Genomic DNA, 23,704 nt, shown 5'->3' with positions numbered 1-23,704 from the left:
AGTTGAAGAGCAGAAAAAAATTTAGATGAGTTTTTTTTTCATTTCAGAGAGAATTAAGTCTAAATCAGGAAGCCATTTCTCCTCTTTAAAAAATTTCACACACATATGTTAAAGTATGTATAAGACTATAAGGATATGTGAGAATACTTTATGAAGCTCATACTTCATAAGGTTTGAGCTGGCAAAAAAAGTCCTATGTAGAGATTTAAAAAGGACAAGCAAAGAAAAAAGACGATGATAAAAGTGTTCAGTTGCAGTTCATTTCAAAGTTTATTGCTGGATTTAGAATCAGTCATACAGGTGTAGCAGGGGAACAGCCAATCACACGGGGAATACAAAGGCTTAAATAGGTGATTGCAGCCAGGTGTGGGGACTGCTTCCTGCCATTGTCCTGGACTCTGGTTTGGCTCCCCTGTGGGTTGAACTGATTTATACTTTTGCCTGGTGAGCTGAAATAGTGGACTTTTTAATAGTTTTACCCATTCCAGTGTTTTGTTTTGTACTGGTATATTTCCATTTAGTAATTTGTAAGTGCCATAGCTAACTTACTTTTTGTTTTTTCAGGAGCACTGACTGCTGTTTATTCTGGGATTTATTTATTTTTGCAGCTTTCATTTGCAGTATTGTTTATTTAGCTATTTAATATTTATTTTTTTCATACTTGTTGTTCTGTCCTCTCTGTTTTTAGTGCTGTGGCGGGTGGCTGCCTCCGGCTCTAGGCTTTGTTGATATATTGGGAGCAGTTTGTTCACTAATGGAATACTCCAGGTATCTCAGCAGTGGTTGTTTTTATTTATTTTTTTTAACTACATATTTTAGCGAAATTCTTAATAGCCAGTTGGCAAATACAAATGAGCTGAATTATATTAACCCAGTTTTATGCCTTTACTTGTAAGCATAATCCCTCACAGCTCAGAGTTATGCAAAGTGCACACTAAATGGAGGAACAGTCTGATTTTACCAGAGTTCTTGATTTACAAACTGTTAAGATTTTAGAAACTTATGTCTTCAACTAAAGGCATCACTTCAGACTAAAGTTACTTTCTGTGTTTTAATTTCCTTTTTACCTCCAAGAGGAAGGAATTAAATTAAACTTGGCACACTTTGTGAAACCATAATGATTTTGTTGCAGCAGGGCTTCTAGGCAATAAATTTTATACTGTTGGTGTTATTTCCTATGAAATGGTGGCACATTTGCACATTACTGTGCCTAAAAACGTGCACAATCTCTCTTTATTCTGATACTGATTCATGTTCATCATTTATTGGACTGGATGCTTAAAGTCATCTTGGCAATTTAACAACTTATTGACTTAACGGGCCCTATGCATGTGGAGGAACCACCTCCTCATGATGGTTACCCACTGTGGGATGGCATCTCATCAACCAGAATAAGTTGCTTATATGTGAACTTGTGGACTCAACATTAGCTTTATTGTCCCTTTAACAAGGACAATGTTGAAAGTGGGTTGTGTTTTTTAACCTTCCAATCCCCCCAGAATTTTCAGACTTGATCGGTCCTCCAAATCCTTCTCCATACACATGAATGCACATTCACTTTTATCTTTACCTCTTGGCTCAACTGAAGGGGAAAAAAAAAACACAAACGGGGGGTCAATGCGAGCTGGTTGATTCAGGCAGATGCTGGCTGACACCTTCACTTATATGCAGCAGTGCCGGCTGCATTAATGTTGTCAACACATGTCATGTTTATTGATTAGCTGGACATTAATTACCTGTTTGCATGGATAATTATTTCCAACTTCAAAGACATTTAACCTCCAGACCCTGTGTACTGTTCAGCTGGGCAACAAAATATCTGCTTCTAATTGGAGGATAACGAGTCATCAGGAAAAACTCAATTATTAGGTTTTAAACATTCAGTTCAAAACTGAACCAGCAATGGTAATAAAACACAAACTGCAAGAATGGAGCAGAATGACTTTTTTAAATTTGTGTAATAATCTTTCAAAATAGTCACTTTTAGAAAATGCATACTCGGAGTGCAAATGAGTGCAATTGAATATCGAATGAAATTATATTTTCTCACTTAAATTAGTGCAGTAATTTGTGGAAATGTTTCTTTTTCTTTCATGTGACATGGATCCTTTTTTTTTTTTTTTTTTTTTTTTGCATGCACACTTTTGGAATGAACACACAATGTGGCTCACTTCCTTTGCATAGTCTTTTAAAGCACTTCGTAGCAGTTTATAATACAGCCTGTGACTTGGGCTGTAATTCCTCTAGAATTGGAATTTCAGTATATTTTAACTGAAAGTGTGACGTAATTGTACTTGCTTTTAAATACTTGTTCCCCTTTATTTTAAAGTACAATTCAACTTCTGGGTAATTTAGCAGAAAAGCAATATGTCTCTGTCTTAATGACACGTGTTATTTAGAGGCTTGACCATACTTTTATGTTTTTGGTGATTTATTTTTTTTTATTTTTTTTTTTTTTAAAAATGTGGTATATTGGTGTGCAGCATTGCTGTTCCGTTATTCAGTTGTCCCATTTTCATATTTAATATGAAAATGTGATAAGGAGTGCTCTTACCTAAGATTACCATGAACAAAGAGACCAATAGATTTTTTTTTTTATTTTTTAAATATGAAAATTCAAAATTGAACACTGGTGCTGGTGTTCAAATAACACTTAATACAGTCAGACTTCATATTGAAGGCTTGTGGAAAATGTAGTGGACCTGACATTTAAATCAAAAATCAAGATGGATGTAGAAGTTGCACATCGATCAACAGCAGAGTTAATTTCAGGCAGACTTTGGAAGCCCCAGATTGTCTCTTAAAGCACAACCTCTGTCCACATTATCATAAGACGCATGTGTCTTTATAAAGTAATGCAACTTTGTGATTTGTGTTGTCAAACAGTGTCATGGAGATGTAGTATATTCAATGAATAGATGTCTTATCCCTGTGCCCAAATGGTTACAATGCATTGAGTTCTGCATTTATTATTCTTGTTCATTTTAATAACTTTCTTAAAAGGTGCAACACCTCCATCTAATGGTGACTTGGTGATATACAGGTAACTTGCTAAATTTTTATACATTTACTCATGTCATCAAAAGCTCCAATTTTTATTTTCAATATTAAAACTAAACAGTATAACAAGTACTATAGAACCAGGATAACAGCCCTGATTTTCTTTTTTTGTAAAGTGTGAATGAAAAATGTGTAAAACAAAGGCAGAAGACATTCAGAGTGATTTAATAACATATTTTAATTTCAGTGTTTTAGTATAAAAATCCCACCAGCCTGCTGTCAGCTGGTTTCCGTTCCCTGTTAACTGTGGTTTTTCCCAGAGAATCAGCTAAAGTACCAAATCTATTTACACACAACATCCACATTCAGAAGGACCAAAGAAAACAGGAAGTCTACCCATTGCTACCCTGCCAAAATAAACGTCAAACACTGTCACCTCACCCCTCAGATTTAATGCTATCAATATGGAAAAATAACAAAAAAGACTGACACAGGAAAAAGAGAAGGGACTCCTATGTGTGACTCCTAGTGCACCTGTAGTATTTTCTTTCTCTATAAAGTAATGCATATACATTTTTCAATTTACAATAAATTAGTACAGGCACATTCTCTTCTCACCCTACAGCTGACTGTCCAGTCCAGGTTGAGAAGATGGTTCTATGACATTTTTTTACAGAAGACTTGAACTCATCACAGCACACAAACAGGCCAAAAACCTGGGAAAAAAAATCTAATAAAAACCCCCATAAAACACATTATTGGGGAACCTGTGGGCAGCTTTTTTTTTTGTTGTTTGTTTCTTTGTTTTGGTGTGAATGATGCACTTTGGGCATTTTAAACTTTGAGAGTTTTATAGATGTTATATAAATATGTACAAACAGTAAAAAAAAAAAGAAAAAAAGTAGTCCAGTAAAAACATTCAGAATAAAAAATTAAAAAAAGCACACAAACACATTAATGCCAAAGATGAGAACTTGAAGCATGAGAACTCAATAACTTACAAAAACCATACAAAAGAAGCTGAAATAAAAAGGTTCAATACAGTATGCATGTTTGATTTCTCTGTAGAGATAGCACCAGCAGAAATACCAACACTGTCAGTGCTGTTGACAGCGTGGATCACCTCACTGTATAAATATCAGAATGCTGTGTACCAAAACTGACTGAGGGAATGAATAAATTAGTGTCAGGCCTTGTACAGGATATTTACAGGAGCTGCTGCTGTCACACACAATGATGGACAATTTCATGGCAGTGAGATTGCAGCAGTCTTGCAGCACATTTAAGGAGGTCAGAGGCCAAACTCTGCCACATTCAACAGGTTCAGACCTGCTACTTTTCAGTTCTCGCAGCCAAGATTTGATTTTTTTTTTTTCTTTTTTTCCCTGTCAACTTTTTGAATCCACTAACAAAGACGTTTTTCATTGCATAGCTCTTGACAAATAAGAACAACTGTTTCAAGCTACAGTATTTCAGAGAGGTGGAACCTGTGTGTGAGGAAGGGTGGAAAGGATTTGGTTCCAGTTTGAAGGACATAGTAAACAAGACGCGTGTTTGTGTTGTGCGTATACAGCAGACACCGTGTTCTCTGCAGTGACAAAAACATGATTAAGAGATGGGTGATGGGAGGATTCTTGAGGTGGCGGGGCTTCAAATCGTGACACCGAGGCCAGTGTTCGGCTCCAGCTCTCTAATGCGGTCTAGATGTTTCATGGCTCGATCGAAGGCGAGTCGCACAGATTTTCGAACAGAGGACGACCGAGCCTCCATCAGCTTCATTCTGTCGAGCATCTTGTTGATGCCGAAGGGAGCCATTTTGGATCTAGGAAGCCATTGCCTGGTGAGAGAGGAGACCATTTTGGAAAATGTTTTCACATGCGACAAAGAGGAGTTCCTTTCAAGACCTTTTGTACAACACACAGAATGCAGTTCAGCATCTCTTTCATAGTCTGATCAGCCTAAAGTTGTTTTGTTTTTACATATTATAGTAATATAATTTGACATAGGACAAAAAAGGTCTGTATTAAGTGGCTAATGTGTTTTGTTTTTTGTCTCTGAAGTCATTCTTAAACAACATAACAAAAGTAAAAGTTTTGTTAAAGTGAATCTTTGAGGTTTCTCTGAAAAAACTGTTTGGGGACCACACCACAATCGTAAGCTCTCCTATTATGAACACATTTAAAAAGCTGTCATTAAGCAGACTACAGCGGCTCGCCACAGGTGTGACTGGTGGAGCTTGTCTCCAATTAGATGAGTGGATCAGATGTTGCTTTCCAGGTTAAAGAGGTTTCAAATGTACAATCTGTGTTGATCACCTTATGTTTTGTTTTAGTAAGATTAATTCAATCCCAGCTAACAGTCAAGGAAGTTGGCTCCTCACCAGCTGCGCCTGCTGTCGAAGAAGTGGACGAGGAAGAGTTTCTCTGCGGACCTGAACTGCATCCGCTCTCCGGCTCTGAGAACGTCCAACGGTGGCTGGGGAAGATCCACCCCGCTGTGTCGACACATTGTCTTCCGTGACCTGGGGTCCATGATCTGTGAAAAACCAAGAAAATGGAGCGGGCCACTGAGGGAGGCAGACTTCTCGTAGGAAAACGTGTGGCCAAAAACTGGCAACTGGAGTTTGGGCCTTTTGTTTGTTTTGGTTTTTGTTCTTTAATTTAGATGACTGGCTGAAAATGTTAAAAATGCTAATTTGTCTTGATAAGTACATCAGTTTTGGTTTATTTGAACAGCCCACTAACATCACCAAGTCATTGCCATTTCTATGAAGATGTTGAATATCTGCTTCTGCCATCAACTCGACATCTAAGCTGTAAGTTGTTAGGTCCTTGCTTGGGGGGGGAAATCTTTCTGTAAAAAGGTACTAATAACTGGGAAGTCCAAAAAAAACAATGAATTCCAAATGGCTCAATTCCTACTGAGCTGGATCAAATAATTCAAAATGCACAATTAGCTTAGTCTCCACTCGGAAGTGAAGGAAATAGAGAAGATCTAAACAAATCCATAATTACTCCATTCTTATTTCATCCCTACCTATATGGAAAAGAAATAGTAAAAACTTAAAGACTTGCATAAGATGTGGCCTACTTCGTATAGTGAATCATATAAGGCTTATATGATTTACTCATGAAAGTGGCCACTTTCTCATTACTTTCATATGTTGTTTTACTAAGTATCCAAAACATACAAGTTTCATTTATATAATTTTTCAAGGGATCTTATATCTGTTTTCACTCTTGTATGCTTTTCATACAAGTTTCACACAAGACAGATACAAACTTTGTAAGATTTATATATATCTTTTCCATATGGGTACAGTTGATGTGATGTTTTAATGAAAAATATTTTTTTGGTCTGGTCATATTTGAAAGCCTTTTCTGCATTAGAAAAATCTGACCCTGAGCTTTTTTTTCCCCCTAATTGAAATGATTCTCATGTCACTTGTTTCCATTCTAGCTGATCGAGTAAAGCCAAACACATTATTATTAGTAGCCCTGCTACAAGTTGAATACTTAACTTACATTTTACGTCTAAGTGCAGTGACTAAAAACACCCCAGTTTGTTCTAACTTAGACATTCAGACTAAGGAGTTGGTAAATATTATACCAATTAAATACAGAGTACTGTCTTTATTTTTAGACAGTACTGTGTGAGCAGTCTAAGTCTTACATGACACTGACATTGTGCCACCCAAGTTATTTAGCTGAGGCTTTTGACAGTGTAAGAAATAAATGTAATGCCTAACTGTAAGTGAACTTAATGTTAAAGCATTAGTCTAATTCAAATGTTGATTTTCATGTTGCTAATTTTAAAGTTTGTAACTATAACTGAAGGATGCTGTATACAAACTAACAGTTCCTGTAAAGTAACACGAAAGAGATCTTTGTTTCTGACTCGCAAACTGTATTTTAAAATCATATTAAACTAAAGACCTTTAAAGAGACTATTCTTCCCAGATTTGCAAAGAGCAAATTGTTGATATACATGATCATGTAATTATTTGCATTAGACTGCCTCTGCTCTTAAACTCTTCAACACAGGCTCTTTCCACCCTGCGGTTGATAACTAGGGATGGATTTTAGAATGCATTTTTTCTTTCCATATGTGAAAGTTGAGAAGTAGTCGTTGACGAGAAAAGTACTGCATTTTATTTATTAAGTCCACCAAAAAGGGGGATTGGTTCAGTGTTTCTATTTGTTAGCAGATTTACTCAAAATGTTATGGATGGGGTTAGCATGACATTTTTAGCAGAGGTGGGTTTTTGGCCCAACTTACGTGATTAACTGGTTCGATCGGGAGAAAGATCCAGACTTTTTGGAACAATTCTTTACCATTGTGACATTGGCCCTTTTTCCTGGTTCTCAATGCATGTTATGGAGGGAAATTTCATCCTTTGCCCAAAGGGGCCAACTTTCAGGGCCTCTCTTTAACTATAGGTCAATTTCACATTGCTCTGCGGCTCCCAGACTGACTGGTCCTGAAATTCATTATGCTAATACTAAATTTAGGGAGCTGGCTTTTATTAGGGAGCTGCTGCTGCACACAAGTGAAACAATCTGCAGAAGGCCCCCCCAACCCCCGACAGTTGTGTGAATGCGTGAGATTTCTTTCAACTTAAATTATTGCCCTGTTTGTTTACATATTTAGTCACTTCCGTGTGCTTTGTGTTTTCTGTATTCAAAGCACTTGATTTCCATTATTTACAAAAAAAAAAAAAAAAAGCTGAAGAAGTGTATAACCTGGTGAAAGAAGGCAGCATTCAGAGAGACAAGCATGCAAGGCCAAGTCAAGCCCAATACACCCAGAGCGAAGCGACCCACACTACACACGACGACAACAACAACCATTCCACTATCAGCCAGCTGGAAGCTCCTGCGTGGCCATGAGCACAAATTACGAGCTACAGGATGGACAATGGCAGAGGGGCAGATGGGTAATGAGATACAGAGGGGACTAACACTCACTCACCAGGGCAGGGAAGGAGGGATATCCACTACATTTAGCCCAAACTAGTTTAAGAGGCTCCAGAACAAATGGAGAAGCAGCAGTGGGTTTCCACACCTCTACAGGAACAATAACAAGCAAGTTATGAAGGATACACTGCAACAGAGAGCACAACCAATCTCAACGCACACACACCGCCAATAATACTTTCTATAAAGTAGACCATGTAAACCATTTTAGGGTGTATATTGAATTGTAAGTATGTGTGTGTATAAAATGACATTCTTATGAAGGCATGTGTAGGTATGGTACTGGCTCTTTTTTTTTTTTTTTTTTTATATATATATGTCAGTGTTAATTTATATAAGTTGATATTTATCATGAATGCCATAGGGAATAACTTTCTTTAGATTTGCTTTTACCATTGCAAACACTCAAAAACAAACTGCACACACACACACACACACACACACACACACACACTTCAACTTCCTAACTTTAAGACTGTCATAATGCAATGCTCATTAATGTCGGCAGTAATGATGAACAATGCAGTTTTAGAAGTTGCACCACATCAGCTGTAGTACAATGTAGCTGACAGGCACGAGTGTATAATTCGCTCTGAATCCACAAAGAAAATACCAGTCTTTAGTTCACTTCCACCTCGTCCATCCGCGGTTTCCCATTTCTGTTGTTCTCCTGCGTTTACAACTTCCTTTGTAGCTTGAACTCACAGTGTGAGTGCAGAATATGCCGACTTAAATCCAGTACCTGATGAACCACTTAACCTCAGTTTCAGAACCAGTGTGGAAGACTCCATTGATGAATCGGTGATTTCATGGTTCTGTAGTAACCCCCTTTGAAAGATTTCTATTTAAAGGATTTTTGCATCAAAACCTACGACACTCAACATGACTCATTCAACTTCAATTGCTCTGTATAACACAGGTGTAACAGTAGAAAAGTGAGGATGTAACATGAAAGCAAGAAATTAATTTAATAAAATGCTGCATGCTTGGACATAAGAAGTATTAGTATCCCAATAGAGAGCCACTTTTTAATTAGTTTAGTAAATGCCTTTAGAAGACAGAAGTAAGAAATGACAAATCAAAGCTTGCCAAGCTGTTTCATGCACACTCATTAGGTCACAATCGACAGCTGATCAGCTCACCTGAAGAGATCTTCGCAGCTTTGATGAACTCGCCATTTTCAATGCAGGTCATTAGAGTGCTTTTGTCATCCACGGTGCTACGTCGAGCGGTGGCTGGTCGCCCTTTACCACTTTTAGACAGGATAACGGTCCTGAAAGACACAGGAGCAAAGGTCAATGAGGAAAATGTTGTGGGGTTTTTTGGTCTTTTTTTTTTTTTTTTTTTTTTTTTTTAAACCCTCATGTACCAGCTGCCGGAATGATCGACTTAAAATTATTAATTTTCTCTTCACCAATTCATTTTCAAACAACTTCAAATCTAGATAAGCAAGTAAACCCAAAAGCAATCTACTTCATATTATTAAAAAGACATCTTTTTGTTGTGATGACAGTTTATTCCAAATTATTACATATCAAATTTTATGCTTCAAAAGAACTTTTAGTTTTACAAAATACAAGCTAATAGATAATACATCAAACTAGGGGTGCGTGATATATCGAATATACTTGATGTATCGCGGGTTTTCCACATACGATGGTTAAAACAATTATAAATTGCCATGGCAATATTAAGCTGTCTGCATGGGATTCACTAGGAGGGGTTTTTTTTCTCCCACATATCCAATGCATCATAATCCCACGGGAAGGATGCCATAAAACTATTGCCGCTAAAGGTAGCAGCACCACTAATTTATTCCACCAGCTAAAAAGTCATCCACTGCAAGTGAAGCCTGTTTTAAACTCCACATGTCAGCGTCTCCCCACACACCAAAGAAAACGTTAAATAAACCAGCTGTGACTGTTCTTGGTTAGTCGTTTTTATAGACACTCAAGACTTTTGTTTCTGTAATTTGAAGTCATCACATTTTTTTATTCTACTATTTCTATATGTTATAACCACAAACAAGCACCTTTTTAACTCCAGTAGTTTCATTTTGTCTCGCGAATTTTTTTTTGTTGCTATGATCTTTTGTTTGTTAACGGTCTGGTGTTGACCACAGAAGCAGACTTACTGTGACAGTATTGTCCTTTGTGGAAAACCTCTGTGCGCAACTGATGGTTAACTTATTTGGTTTGAAAACACAAAGGATCTCGGCAGCTTTCGCCCTGGAGGCGCATATATTAATTGTTCTGATTACACTATAAACTTGGTCACCACAATGTTAACACAGGCAGAAGTGAAGGACAAAGTAAAGAAAAAAAGCATAGACACTCAGGTTTCTGTTGTTTCTTTTCTCACTCACCTTGTGTCACAAAGGATACTTCCACTTGAAGAAATGCTCGACTCGGACGCACAGCGTCGGCGTGGCTCTAGCAAACGGGGAGATTGTGAGACCACACCCTCCTCTTCCACCACAAAACCGTTTGCCATTCCTGAGGGGGATAAAAATACAAGAATTATTTTAAACTCACTGAATGTTTTTGTCACCAGCGAGACATTGTTTCCAATTGAAACAAAATAATTTATATCTGACTGGCACCTGTACCAAGGCGTTTGATCGGCGACTCCTCGTCGTCCTCACCATCAGCACTGCTGCTGCGTTTTCTTTTCTTCGGCAGAAGGAGCGTCTCCAATCGAGGTATCACTACTGACAGGAAGGTTTTGGCGCCCAGGGGTGGGGGGGACCCAGAGGAGACCTCTTGGGTCCGGGGTGGTTTCTGTGGGCTGGCACTTTTTGACTTCCGAAAGAGTACATTGGTCCTCCGGTTATAGCGTTCCACGTAGAGGTCACTTTTGGGGAGCAACGACTCTGGGATGTGCCCATTTGGGGTGTCCGATGGCACTGAGGTAGATGTGTTGGTGACATCCTCAAGCTCTGCGGGTGTCTGGTCCAAGGGCTTTGTGAGCTTCACGGGGGTTGGGTCCAAGTCCATAGGCAAAATTTGGGATGGTAAGGTTAATGTCTCTAATGGTGGTGGAGGTAATGACTTGTCTTCCTGTGTCATACTTGGATCTGCCAGCAGTTCTCGTAGTGGTTGGTCTTCAGATTCAGCAGGAGATGGGCTGGGATCTGGAGTAGAGGGTTGTGGTGGCAGGGAATTCTTCAAGCTTATCTCACTGCGGACCTCCGTGATGGTTTTCTTGAGTAGCTTTAGCCTCTTGCTGCGGGACGGGCTGTGCTTCATAGCTATGCTCAGGTCCAGTTTCTCCAGGAGCTCCTTCAGCTGATCCTCCAGAGGAGTCTTCTGGCGGTAGGTGGGAGTCAGCAAGCGGTCCACTACGGAAGACAGTCACATGATATAACCACATCATTATCCTGATTACATGACTATTTTACTACTAAACTCATACTTCCACTGTTTAAATATCTACTACTTTAACTTTGTAATGCTTGAAATGACACGTTAAAGCAATACAAATGCACCATCATAATTAGCAAGTCAAATAACACCATCTGCAAACATGAAAGTGCAGTTTTGAATGATTATACATATTACAGTTCAACTTTTATCAGCTTTAACACTTCAACTGAGTTTATTTTGACTGCCCACACTACGACTTCTTTGGTCCAGCAACTTGTCAGTGTGCAGAAACATTAACATGCCCACAGCGCAAAAAAATTCAGCTGCTGACAAACCTTGCTGCCAGAAATGCCAACCACGCAGAGGTGAAAAAAGAACAAAGATGGTGGAAAAACAGGCCTCAGGTTTAAATGACTTTTCTAATGCAGTACGGAATTTACACTACATTAAACATTAACCAATAAACTGTATTTTGAGAGGCTAAAGTTATTATTCAATATACTTAAGAGATAATGATGGAAGATAAATTACTTATCACTTTCAGAGATTTATTACTTCATAAAGCACTATAAGCCTACCATCTTCCCAGGTGAATGGTGGTGTTGGCTCCAGTTTCGGAACTTCAGGAAGATGCAACCCACTGGGGAAGTCAAAGCCAATCCTCTCTGCTTCTCTACGGGCCCTGCGAAGGATGGCTCCGCCATGGTCTTGCATCCGCTGAGCCGCCTTGTAAAAGAACGTGTCCTTGGCATTGTATGTCATGCAGTTGGATATTATGAGGTCAAAGTCGGCTTCAAACCCCTCCAGGCTCCTGTAGAAGTGAGCATCGATTCTTTTTCTCATGGTGGAGAAGTCCATGGGGTTCTTGATGATATCCAGGTAGTCAGGTACCTGCATAGAACAGAGAACAGACATCAGAGGCTGCAGTTTAAGAGGAGGAAGAAATTCTGGTTCATGATATCCCTTTTTCGAAAGGCACGCTGGAAGGTACTGAGCCTTGACACTCTAAAGCTTGATTTTGATGGGTGATCGGTTTGGGCACTAGTTTCAGAACTTGGATGTCAATTTTTAAAGCTCAAAATGGTCAAGCTTTGCAACACAGGTTGTCCAAATTTAGAAAACAATGCATGCTTTCATTTATATCAAGATGCTTTGCACTCACATAAACAAATTGCATTTCTTCGATCATCTGCACAAAAGGTGCCATTAGTTTCACTGTTTAGTTGTTCATACAACCCAATAGATACTGAAGTACGGAACATGTGCTACATGTTTCACTGTCAGGGCAGCACGGTGGTGTGTGGTTAACACTGTTGCCTCACAACAAGAAGGTCCTGAGTTTGACTTCACCACCTGGCTGGGACCTTTCTGTGTGGCATCTGCATGGGTTCTGTCTTCCTCCCACACTCCAAAGACATGGAATGAGTGGGGTTAGGTTAACTGGTGATTAAAGTGTGAATGGCTGTGAGGGGTGACCTGTCCAGGGTGTACCCTGCCTCTTGCTCTATGGTATCTGGGATATGACCCTGATAAGGATAAGTGGAAGAGGATGGATGGATGTTTCGTCGTGGTGAATATCACTGTAAAAAAAGAAGAAACAGTAGAGAGAATGCCACAGATGTACAGGAATCGCTGATTTGAATTGCAGGCCCCTATCATACACTTTCTATTTGCATGTGGACAAATATTCTTCAATTACGTTGAAGAGAGTATGGAGCCAAATACACAGTGTGGAAGTACATGGGCCTGAAACCCTGTCTGTACCAATTGAGCACAGTGGAACCCGACTTGTCCCACATAATAACACAAGGAGCTCTGCTTTCTACCACACAATCTACTGCTATATTTGCAAATATGGTGATATGGTGGTGATCCCTGATATCCCTGGTAGTATGTTATTTACATTTTTACCATTAGTCGAAACCAATACTCATTAACAAATTGGTGTCAGCTCATCTCATTATCCTGAAATTTTCATCACGTGAACATGGGACATCATTCCTGAGTTTCAATGAAAAGTATGCTTTAAAGGAATGCAACTGTTGCTTAGAGCAATTGATAGAGCACTACAATGTAATGAAAAGTCAGTCATCTCAAATCCAATGTGTGAAACGTTTTCTGAAACCAGAATACTTTCACATTAAGTTGGGTCTTCTTCAAATGGTGATTTTGGTTCAGTGAACTGCTTTTCAGTATAATGACAGAGATACACTTGATTTTTATAACACAGTTACGCAGATGTTAAACAGACTTTATAAATAAACATCTTTGATCAAGAAAAGGCAGGAAAAAGAGGCGTTCCTAAGTGTTGTTATATATTAGCCATTTCATTTGAACTGGGGAAAAAGACTTCTACTTTGTTTTTGATTGCTTTAAACTGTTTTAAAGTGAATAATGAACAACTGCTGACCTCTTTAACGCTGACAGGCTGAGCGAAGATGCTGTACTGGTCCTTCTCCTGCAGCTGACTGAGCACGGCTCTCAGCAGGATGTTGAAGGGAGTCAGCTGGACCTCCAGCACTGACTGCTGAAGCTTCATCTGTTGAGAGAAGGTAGCCAAACACGAATGCCATGAGGTGTTATCGAGAGTCCAAGGTCAATGTTTATTAAAACTGAATGTGTGTATACAGTAAATCCCATTTTTGGGTCGATGTTTATGTTTTAGTGCATTGGGTGTTTGAGGCACATAAAAGGTTTTAGACTAACAGTCAAGTAGTCAAATTTGTGAGGAGCTGTCCAACTAATCAATGGCATTTGGGATGTTGTGGGTAGTAATGAGTTAACTAAATAAGTGCCAGCATCTAACTATAACAATTACAATAACAAATATAATTAAAGTAGTGAGTAGTAAATGAAAAGTAAAATATTTAGCTTTAACTTGACAATAAACAATGTGTCCTGAAAAGAAATGATGAAAGGAATAAAGCTCTTAACTAGACAACCGTGAAGTAGTAAATGCTGAAAGGATTTTACCTCCTCCCTCTTCAGTTTTTCTCTCTTCCTGATAAGCTCCAGCAACAGGCGGGCTCGCTCCAGGTCGTGACGGAGGCGGTGCCACTCTTTCAACTGCTCCTTCAGTGCCTGGTTAGACTCCATATGGTCCTGCAGGAAACACAAGCCTCAGCTCAATAACGAGAACTACATTAAAAAGGACAATACTTCATTGTGTGAGGTTGCTAGGTGTTAACAGAACTGACCGTCTGCTTGGCTTTGGGCGGCTGTGGGTTGGCCTGTAACCGGCGGATTAGGGGCACATTGTTCCTTGACTGCCTCTTCAGCACCCAGTAGCTCAGCACCCCCTCAACAAATGAACGCTTCCTCTGAACTGATACCTGGTTGAGGATGGTATCAAAACTAACCCAACATATAAGAAAAGGGGAATATTAATCAGTGAATAATAATAATAATAATAATAATAATAATAATGATAATGATAATAATAATATTTTTGGTCATGTTTTCTCCGTAGCTCGAAAATGCTTTCAGATCTCTGGCTTGTCATTTTTGACCAATCAGATATCTTCGTATTTGTATTTCTATTCGTCTCTAATAAACATTACTGCTGACACACGTATGGAAAAAACTCCACAATATTGGAATAATGCTGGCAGAGTTCTCTTAAAGTACTACTGATAAATATCACTTATCCCAAGTTAAACTTTCAATATTTACTTTTTCCAGATTCATAGTTTGTCTTGTTTTCTGTATATAGTAAAAATCATTACCTTAGATAGCATTTGTCTAAAATTAGAAGCAGAAAAAAATTATAATTTCAAATTCATTGAAATAAGAAGGACAAAAGACCAGGGAAAGAGAGTGCTGATTTGGTGGGTTAAGGCTGACTGTTACCTCGAAGCAGTGATGCTAGGTCCAGAGCTGGTCGGAGTTTCAGGTTCTGTTTCTGGTTCAGGGTCTGCTCGTTTATTCTTTTTCTTCTGCCAGCCCTTGGCCTTCCCTTTCTTTTCAGCTCGCTTGTGAAAGGCTCCATTTTTAGGGTGGGGCTCCTCATAGATGTTGAGTGGCCGGCGGTCACAGCCTTCAGGCGTGTGGCTGCAACAATAAGCAGTCTTTTTAACAGAGAAAGTGGTGGCACCAGATGCAGTCACCTCTTTGACAGGCTCCATCTTCATGCAGAGACCAGCTTTCTGGGCGCAGCTAACGTGGAAGGCGGTGTAACAGTTGATCTTGTCACATTGGATGCATGCACCGACACCTTTCTCCTTACACAGATAGCAGGTAAGCTTCCAGCGAGCAGGTGGGATGTTGCGGACGCCATCAATGGGCTCAATGAAAACTGTGTCTGAGAAGCCAACTTCAGGCACCCACAGGGCACATGCTACATGGCCCCAGCGGTCATCATCTGTCTTCTTCAGAGCTCCTCCTCGATTCGGGCAGAAAACACACTCAGCCGGTCGTGTCGGACACTGGAGGCAGTGGCGACAAAGCCACTGGCCTTCGGGGATGTATGGCACACCGTAGCACTCCTGGTGCACGGCAATGTTGCAGGAGTCGCAGAAGAGGATGACATTACTGTCGGCTCCATCTCCATCCATGCATATACAGCACACAGCATCTTCATCCACAAGTGACTGCAGGTCACTCTGACCCTGCGTGGCTAAGAATGACTCTTTCTCAAAGCGATCCATGAGAAACTCAAACAGGTTGTGCGACACTTGACTTATGCCCTCACTTTTTCTTTTCTCATTGATGATCTCCATCCAGGCATAGTCTTCCTCATCCATGTCATATTCCACCTCCTCATCCAGCTCTTCAGGTGTCCTCTCGGTGTATTTGTAGTAGGTTGCTGGCCTTTTCGGCACCACTGGCAGATTGTATTCAACTGTTCTAACCTTCGGCTCCAACAGACCACTGGTACTGCTGTGGGTGGCACTACCACCATGTGAGGTGGTGAGAGCTGCATTCTTCTTCTGCTGGTTATTTTTGAGGCGGACAGAGCGCACCAGAACCTGCTGGGGCTTCTCATTGTTCTCCTTGTTGCTGTTACACTCCATGATCTCTTGAGCTGTGGGGTCATCGTCTGTGATGACGTCCAGCTTGTCGTAGATGCTGAGCCGGTGTACACGGCCATCCACCTCCAACTCCACCATTCGCTGAGCTTGTGCATATGTCAGTGTCTCCCGGTTGGGTGATGGCTTGATGGGAGAAGTCTCTCTCTTAATCACTGCTGGGCGTTGGTTTCGACTTTTCTTCTTCATGTTTGAGCTATGAGGACCCTGAAAAAATCCAAGCAATGAAACAAATATGTAAATATGTAAAATATGTGTTTTAAAATGTATACTATTTTGTAAATCATCGTTGGGTTTCTTGAAAGGCGCTATACAAATCTAAGTTATTATTATCATCATCATCATCATCATAACTCGCTGATCAGCAGCTGCTGACAAAGCTGTCATGTCATGGATTTCACTGTACATGTCTGCATGTATACAAGTGACCGCTGTCACATCTTCCAACCCTTGTTTACAGATAAGGGAAAAATGTCCCAAAACAAAGTTTTCATCTCTGTATTTTATGTCTTGTTCTTCAAGCCTAATATGAAGTAGTAGTAAGCCTTCTACATTTAAATGACCGATTGCTCTCTTTTGATCCTTATGGTACATTTTTTCTTGACTACATTAAAGGTATGCTATGTTAAAGTTGCTAAATAAAACTCTGTTCATTACATTAGTTTGGAGTATTTTGATATGATTCCCTAACTGCTAATTATGTAAATATTAAATAAAAACCTTAACGTGAGATCCAGAATAAAGTTGTGATGTAAATTTCAATCCTACAGTAAATCTGATCCATTTACAGCTACGGAAAAACAGACAGATCAGGACTGGGGCTACTTGGATTTTAATTTCTTGTGCTCTTTATTAATTCTCAGCAAATGTAAAGTTTACACACCAATAAAAAGATCTATCCTTCTGTAACCAAAACATTTAAAAAGGATATTAGTTAAATCTCATAGACAAAGAAAACCAGCAAAACCTACTTTCCAAGCGTATCTATTATTGGCCAAGTAAACCACTATCAATTATGAATTATTCCAGCCGTGTTTGCATAGTATATCGATCTTCCTGAGATCCCCCCCCCCAAAAAAAAACCCAAAACGCAATTACCTAGATTTGTACCTTCGCGACACACACACTTCATTTTATTTTTTTAAACCAGGGCAAGTGAAGTTAAGCTAGCAGCTTTGAACATACTGCTCCAACGTGGGCTGGTGCACCTTTAACTCGTAAGATCAACACGCTTTCAGCCGGCTGCGCCAACAGTACCTTCAGCCTTCACTGGACAAATGAAAGAAATGCATCGAGAACAGGAAGCAGCAATGTCGAAGACAAGGAGCCTCCGATCTGCACAACCTGAAAGCGGTTTGTTTCCTGAATAACAGCGGCTCCATGTAGCTGCAGCTTGTTACTAGATCCATGTCCGGTACGGGTAACATTAAGTCCGACTACACAGTGATCTGTGCTATGTTTCGAACCTGCTTTAGATCGACCAATCAAACACAGGCGGGTTACAAGAAAAGACAACCATGTTGTTCCCCTTATTAAACAGGCGGTGGCCTCTCTAGTAGCTCGTCCGTCCAGAAACCGGGCTAACATTAGCCTGCTACTACAGGGACCTAGGAAATATGGCGACTAACACAAACAAGAAACTACCTCAATTAAAAAAGTTGTCTTTTTCTATGAGTAGCACGGGTTGGTTTTTAGCTTATAGGTATCCAGAGTATAGGGAAAAACATTAAACGGGTAAAACGAGAGTGAGGTAAAACTTACCTCGCTATTTTCAAGAATTAAGCTTATAAAAACAGCAGCAATGGCGGTGCGGCCTGCGGAGCGAAGCGGCAGTTAAATCCACATTCAGTCTGGTCATCCAAAGGCGGCCGCGGCTCGCGCTGAACCGAGTGAACCTTAGAAGTGACCGACAGGTATCCAGGGCGACGGGGACGGTTTCAAGTGATATACTAGGATATGAGGGTTAAAATCGATCGCTAGGACTGTGGAAAAGCAGTAAGAAGTGGCAGGGCTCAGCGGCTGCCCGAGCTTCTCTTCCCCCACAACAATGCGGTTGTGTGAGTCGCTATGCCGCGACGTCACCACGCAAACCAGGAAGTGTATATATATATATATTTTTTTTTAAATTATTATTATTATTCATATTTAAATACAAGCATATAGTCTTTAAATACGATACGTAAAGATTATTAAAAACATTAAAGTCGTTCCGGCATCCAACACCTGAGCGATCGACAGGGTATCGAATCGACGACCGCATCGCTTCCATATGGTACACGCGCTAACCGCTGGTGGGGTCGTCTGAAAGACGTTTTGAACGTACCCACTGCACTTTAGTAAAAGGTAAATGACAATCAAGAAATATAAAACTATATGTGTTTGTATTTTCTCTAATCCAAGTGGATTCACAAGTATACATACTGGCTCAAATACATATTCACGTACTAATGTTCCACAATAACTTAACCTGAGAAGGCAAAGGCCAATTAACTTCTCATTAGTGATGATAGTGACTGACTACAACTGGTAGGTTCTCTTTACATAAAATGACTTCTGACAGTGCCAATAATATCAGTCAACCAATTATTGATCTATTTTTATGATCCTGAAAAATGTCTCATTTTCTTTTTAAATCTAATAAATTGTTCTTTGAAACTGCACCAGTATAAATGCAGAGCAGTGAGTTAAAATACCATATCTTATAAGATTTATGGATTAGTGGCAAGAGTGGCATTATTAAATACTAAACATCACCATAGTGAGTGCTTTTATTTCACTTTTTTATACAATTTCATTATAGTGTGATAACTGAACAATTATTAGTCATGGAAAAAAACAATATAACATTGACTGTGCCTGGTTTGGCTTAAAATAAAAATTTTCTCAATTTAAAAGTAATGGATAAAAACATTTGTTTCAAAGAATTTTGCATAAAAATACAAATCAATAAAAACATACTCCTCTGCTTAGAAAAAACATTCAAAACAACCTCCAGTGTCTTTGTTGATGGACATACCACTGCCGGCCTTATAGAAATTAAACTGTTAGCCATCTTCTCATCTGTCAGGAAAGATTTCTTTTAATAGTAACTATCCACTGTATCCGGGTGTTGGCCGCTTTTGTTTTTTGTTTGTTTTTTTCTTTAAACCACGAAGAGCGTAAGTCATGTGGATCAGGTTGATTCAGCATTTGGCTCTGACTCATCTTGGCTCTGGGTGGGACAGACTGATGGAGCATCCTCTCTGGACAGCAGGTTCTTTTTGCGGAGATGGCAGGCCTGCTGGTACGGGGGACGTATGGGTGGCTGAGTAGGGGGGGTATACTGGTACTCTTTATCAGCATCAAGCTGAGGAAAGGCCAGGAACAGCCAGGACACAATGACAGCAAGTAGAAAAGTAAATTAATTTCTTTGGACAATTTGTACAACAGTATTTATGTATGTAGTGAGTCAACAGTGAGTCAAGCAAAACTGCACCCCCCATTCTATTTCACTCATTTATTACTAAACCATTAAAAGTCAGTATTATGACACTGAATGCATTCCATTTTAGAGTGAAAAAATATAAAGAAAGGGATAACCGAGACATCACAGGAAAAACAAAAGTTAAATTAAAAAGTAGACTCAAACAGACATTTTTTTTGAAATATATTGTAAAATACATACAATTAAAGTGGACATGAAACGCTACACACATAAAAACTAATTTACACCATAGAGCTCTGCTCCAAAAAAGTTTTTAAAAACATGTTTAGCATCATCTTCTGTCAGTATACACATTGACCTACTTTCCCTGTAGACGTGTTGATGGGATTCCCTATCGTGCTTCGGTAAGAAACCTAGTTACATTTGTGGTGTGATGTGCATGTAGTATGCTGCTATGTTGTAAACTGTCTGGATGTGCTTGGGAAAAGAAAGACTATTTTGCATAAAATAGTGCTTATTGCATCCGCTGATTTCCCCACTCGGTACACTCGGCCAGAGGAGGAAATATCAGCTTCTGACTCCAGCTTGTTGAGCCAGTGAACCACCTGTCATGTGGCTCAAGCACACTCTCTTCCACACAGTTCTCATTTATAAAGTGCTTTACAAACCTGAACATTACAGCTAACAGCTGGATTTTCTTGTTTCACAATTAGCTAGCAAAAAACAACAACAACAACAACAACAAACCACTGATTGCTTAAGAAACAGAGTGAAAGTGGACAGTATATCCTCAGTTTTAACATAAAACTCATTGTTGCAGCCAGAGACAGCACAAAAGTGACCCCCTCCCCTTTTAGACTGATTTTTAGTTGTAGTTAGTGTAGTTTAGTGCTTTCCATGGATTTATCAGTTCGGTCACTAGTTAGCTAACACAAACTAATGTGTATATTAGCCCCAACCAACCAACCAGTGATGACACGTTCTGTACTGGCACAAGATGGCGCTAAACATGTTCTAAAATCTTAAAGCACTTCTTTCTTAAATACAGCTTCACAAAGTTACATCGGTCAGTTTTTGAGAGCAGGGCTGCATGGCGTAAATTAACCTTTATACATGTAGGGTTTCGTGTCCACTTTAAATTTGGTTGGCGAGTTTGACTCAGTATCAGGATCAAGAGGATAAAGCAGCTCACCTGCAAAGGGTAGGTTCTGTCAGAGTCATAGGCGCTGAGGTCACCACACGCCAGGAACGGGACAATGACACGGTTCGGACCTTCTAACTGGTTAAAATCCACATCTTAAGCACAGAGACCAGAAGAGAAACTTATAGGTGTGAATTTATGCTGTGGAAAGAGACTATGCAAACGTTAATTTAACATTCAAAGGCACAAGCAAAAAATGTGTAATGCAGTGCTGCACAGTCTGAGGTTCTGTTTATGTAATACCATTGGTCTGGTATCTAGCTTGTGTTGGCTTAATGTTTCAAGAAATAGATCAGTGTGCCAAGAAAAACAAGGAAAAACAGACATGTGCCAGGACCTACAGATGCAAACAATCCAGGATTTAAACTTTGGTTTTGAATAAAACACAGGCTGTTTTTTTGTTTTTTTTTAAATTACCAAATGTGGCCACAAAATTATTGTTACCATACACTATTTTGCCAAAAGTATTCACCCACTCATCCAAATAATTTAAATCAAGTGTTCCAAACACCTTCATGGCCACAAGTGTATAAAATCAAGCTCCTAGACATGCAAACTGCTTCTACAAATAATTTTGAAAGAACAACTCGCTCTCAGGAGCTAGCTCCGTGAATTCCAGCGTGTTACCATGAAGGATGGAAGTCCAGTGGCGAAACAGCCTCACTATTAAATATTCCACAGTCAACTGTTAGTGGTGTTATAACAACTAGTGGAAACAATTGGGAACGACAGCATCTAAGCCACGAAATGACAGAGCAGGGTCAGCTGATGCTGAGGTGCATAGTATGCAGAGGTTGCCAACTTTCGCTATGGATCTCTAAACATCATGTAGCCTTCAGATTAGTTCATAAACAGTGAATAGTATTTCAAGGAATGGTTTTGCATGTCTGAGCAGCTGCACCCAAGCTTTACATCACCAAGCACAATGCATGTCATCACTGGACTCACTGGATCAGTGCAGAGGTGTCTCTGAAGTGACAAATCACACTTCTCCATCTGATGGAGGAGTCTGGGTTTGGCGGTTGCCATGAGAACGGTACTTGTCTTACTGCATTGTGCCAAGTCTAAAGTAGAGGGGGGATTATGGTGTGGGGTTGTTTTTCAAGACTTGGGCTCAGCCCCTTTGTTCCAATGAGATAAACTCTTAATGCTTCAGCATACCAAGACATTTTGGACAATTTCATACTCCCAACTTTGTGGGAACAGTTTGGGAATGGTATCTTCCTGTTCCACTGTGACTGCACACCAGTGCACAAAACAAGGTCCATAAAGGGATGGATGAGACAGTTTGGTGTAGAACAATTTGACTGGCATGCACAGAGTTCTGACCTCAACCTAACAGAACATCTTTGGGATGATTTAGAGTGGAGACTGAGCCAGGCCTTTTTCATCCAACATCAGTGTCTGACCTCACAAATGTGCTTCTACAAATATTCCCATAAATACACTCCTAAACATTCTAGAAAACTTTTCCAAGAAGAGTCAAAAGCTTTGATAGCTGCAAAGGGTTGTCCAACAATATATTAAACACCATGGATTAAGAATAGGATGTCAGTCTAGTTCACATGTGTGTAAAGGCAAACGAACTAATACTTTTGGCAATACAATGCATGTTACACACTTCGTAATTTACGTCTGTAAATTTTTAAGACAACTTAATGTCTTGCAACTAAAACTACATGGTTGAAAACATGAGAAAACTATTATTTAGACTTATGTGGTTAAATGGTTGATAATTACCATAGGAGTGATCCAGCAGAGGATTAGACATGTTGGGGATGTAGCCTTTGGGAGGAGAGTAATTCTGACAGACCACAAAGGCCTCTGTACACAGAAAGACAGATCATTCACGTGGTATGTCAACAGAGATTCAAATGTTTGAGATGGGAATGAGTGTGTAAAATCAAACAATGGATACTGGATTAGAAAGTTTCCCAGAGAGAATCTACAAACAATTTTATAAGACCAGGCTGCCATTCATTATTAGTATAAGATTTTGTGTAGCCCACTGCCTGTGTGTGAGTGTTGCTGAAACATGTAATAAAACCCCCAGCAAACATACATTTTTTTGCTTTGGATTTTATAATAAAATAAATAAATGAAATGGAGATGAGATTTTCCTTCTATTAGATCCATGTGAGTGGGATGTGACTGTGGTGGCTCACCGATGCTGGAGTTCCTGCTGCTGCGAGGCTTGGTGCAGGTCACACCATTGAAGAAGAGCTTCAGCTGAGAGTACAGCAGTGTCACATCTTTACCTCTGAAAATCTGTCAGTGACAGTAAAAGCCCGGCTGTCAGTACAGGCCAATCCGACAAGAGACGTGAAACCCAGGGCCCACAATGCACCACTGCATTAATTATTATTTGCACTGTGGTAATTGTTAAGCCCCTTAACAACAGTGTTGAAAGACTTCAGTATTTGTGCAGATTAAAGTCAATTAACAGGACTCTCACACTCACACACACTACATATCTACAAATAATAAATCATGTTCCCCTGTTTTTGTTAGCAGGTGTCACAGAGTAACTAAGCATGGAGAAGCAGAGTTGTGCTTTAAGTTTACAAGCCACCTGTTTGGAACAAATTCCCAGAAAACTACAGGCTAAATGCTCTTATGCTGTCTGAATTTGCTCCTTTTGCCTTGATCCCTTCAATATTTTACATTAATTACTTGTGGCTGAAATTTATGCTGCAAATAAACTTACTTTG

At 39.6% G+C, this 23,704-nt stretch overlaps 2 protein-coding genes and 1 long non-coding RNA gene across 6 annotated transcripts; 1 reads left to right on the top strand and 2 right to left on the bottom strand.

The window, feature by feature from the left end:
* Positions 1–218: 218 nt before the first annotated feature.
* On the top strand, positions 219–5,609 carry LOC102080819 (uncharacterized). Of its 2 annotated transcripts, XR_266443.4 has the most exons (3): positions 220–444; positions 689–768; positions 5,333–5,609. It is a non-coding gene; the product is annotated as an uncharacterized LOC102080819 (long non-coding RNA). The 2 variants fall into 2 exon arrangements; XR_003220844.1 differs by lacking the exon at positions 5,333–5,609 and having other exon boundaries at positions 219–444; positions 689–2,042.
* LOC100700206 (bromodomain-containing protein 1) lies at positions 3,220–18,443 on the bottom strand. 3 transcript variants are annotated; one of them, XM_013273793.3, is made up of 12 exons: positions 18,130–18,443; positions 15,191–16,575; positions 14,539–14,695; positions 14,315–14,443; positions 13,752–13,880; positions 11,920–12,232; positions 10,585–11,316; positions 10,342–10,471; positions 9,119–9,249; positions 7,972–8,066; positions 5,381–5,535; positions 3,220–4,837 (listed from the first exon to the last, which is right to left on the bottom strand). In XM_013273793.3, exons 2-12 carry the CDS (start codon positions 16,555–16,557, stop codon positions 4,651–4,653), a joined length of 3,525 nt encoding a protein of 1,174 aa, XP_013129247.1. In that variant the 5' UTR covers positions 16,558–16,575; positions 18,130–18,443; the 3' UTR covers positions 3,220–4,650. The 3 variants fall into 3 exon arrangements, with proteins under 3 accessions (XP_013129247.1, XP_013129245.1, XP_013129248.1); XM_013273791.3 differs by having other exon boundaries at positions 10,579–11,316; positions 18,130–18,442; XM_013273794.3 differs by lacking the exon at positions 7,972–8,066 and having other exon boundaries at positions 4,702–4,837; positions 10,579–11,316; positions 18,130–18,441.
* Positions 18,444–19,104: 661 nt separating this feature from the next.
* Positions 19,105–23,261, bottom strand: ftsj1 (FtsJ RNA 2'-O-methyltransferase 1; the record flags this gene model as incomplete). The annotated part of the gene is given in 4 exon segments (XM_019346349.2): positions 19,105–19,714; positions 20,985–21,088; positions 22,734–22,817; positions 23,159–23,261. Coding segments are annotated over 4 exon segments (465 nt in total), but the record flags the coding sequence as incomplete, so codon positions are not given.
* Between the last annotated feature and the right edge of the window lie 443 nt (positions 23,262–23,704).

Source organism: Oreochromis niloticus, linkage group LG7, assembly GCF_001858045.2.
Source record: "Oreochromis niloticus isolate F11D_XX linkage group LG7, O_niloticus_UMD_NMBU, whole genome shotgun sequence".
Classification (NCBI taxonomy): Eukaryota; Metazoa; Chordata; class Actinopteri; order Cichliformes; family Cichlidae; genus Oreochromis; species Oreochromis niloticus.
The sequence above is the reverse complement of the archived record's forward strand: the minus strand, read 5'-3'. Positions and strand labels throughout refer to the sequence as shown.

Excerpts from the sequence above, each read along its gene's own strand:
- LOC100700206 (XM_013273791.3), bottom strand. The coding sequence starts at position 16,557 with ATGAAGAAGAAAAGTCGAAACCAACGCCCAGCAGTGATTAAGAGAGAG. Across the intron at positions 14,696-15,190 it reads CCTAGCATCACTGCTTCGAG|TTTTGATACCATCCTCAACC; the intron begins GTAACAGTCAGC and ends ATGTTGGGTTAG. Across the intron at positions 12,233-13,751 it reads AGCCTGTCAGCGTTAAAGAG|GTACCTGACTACCTGGATAT; the intron begins GTCAGCAGTTGT and ends TGTTCTATGCAG.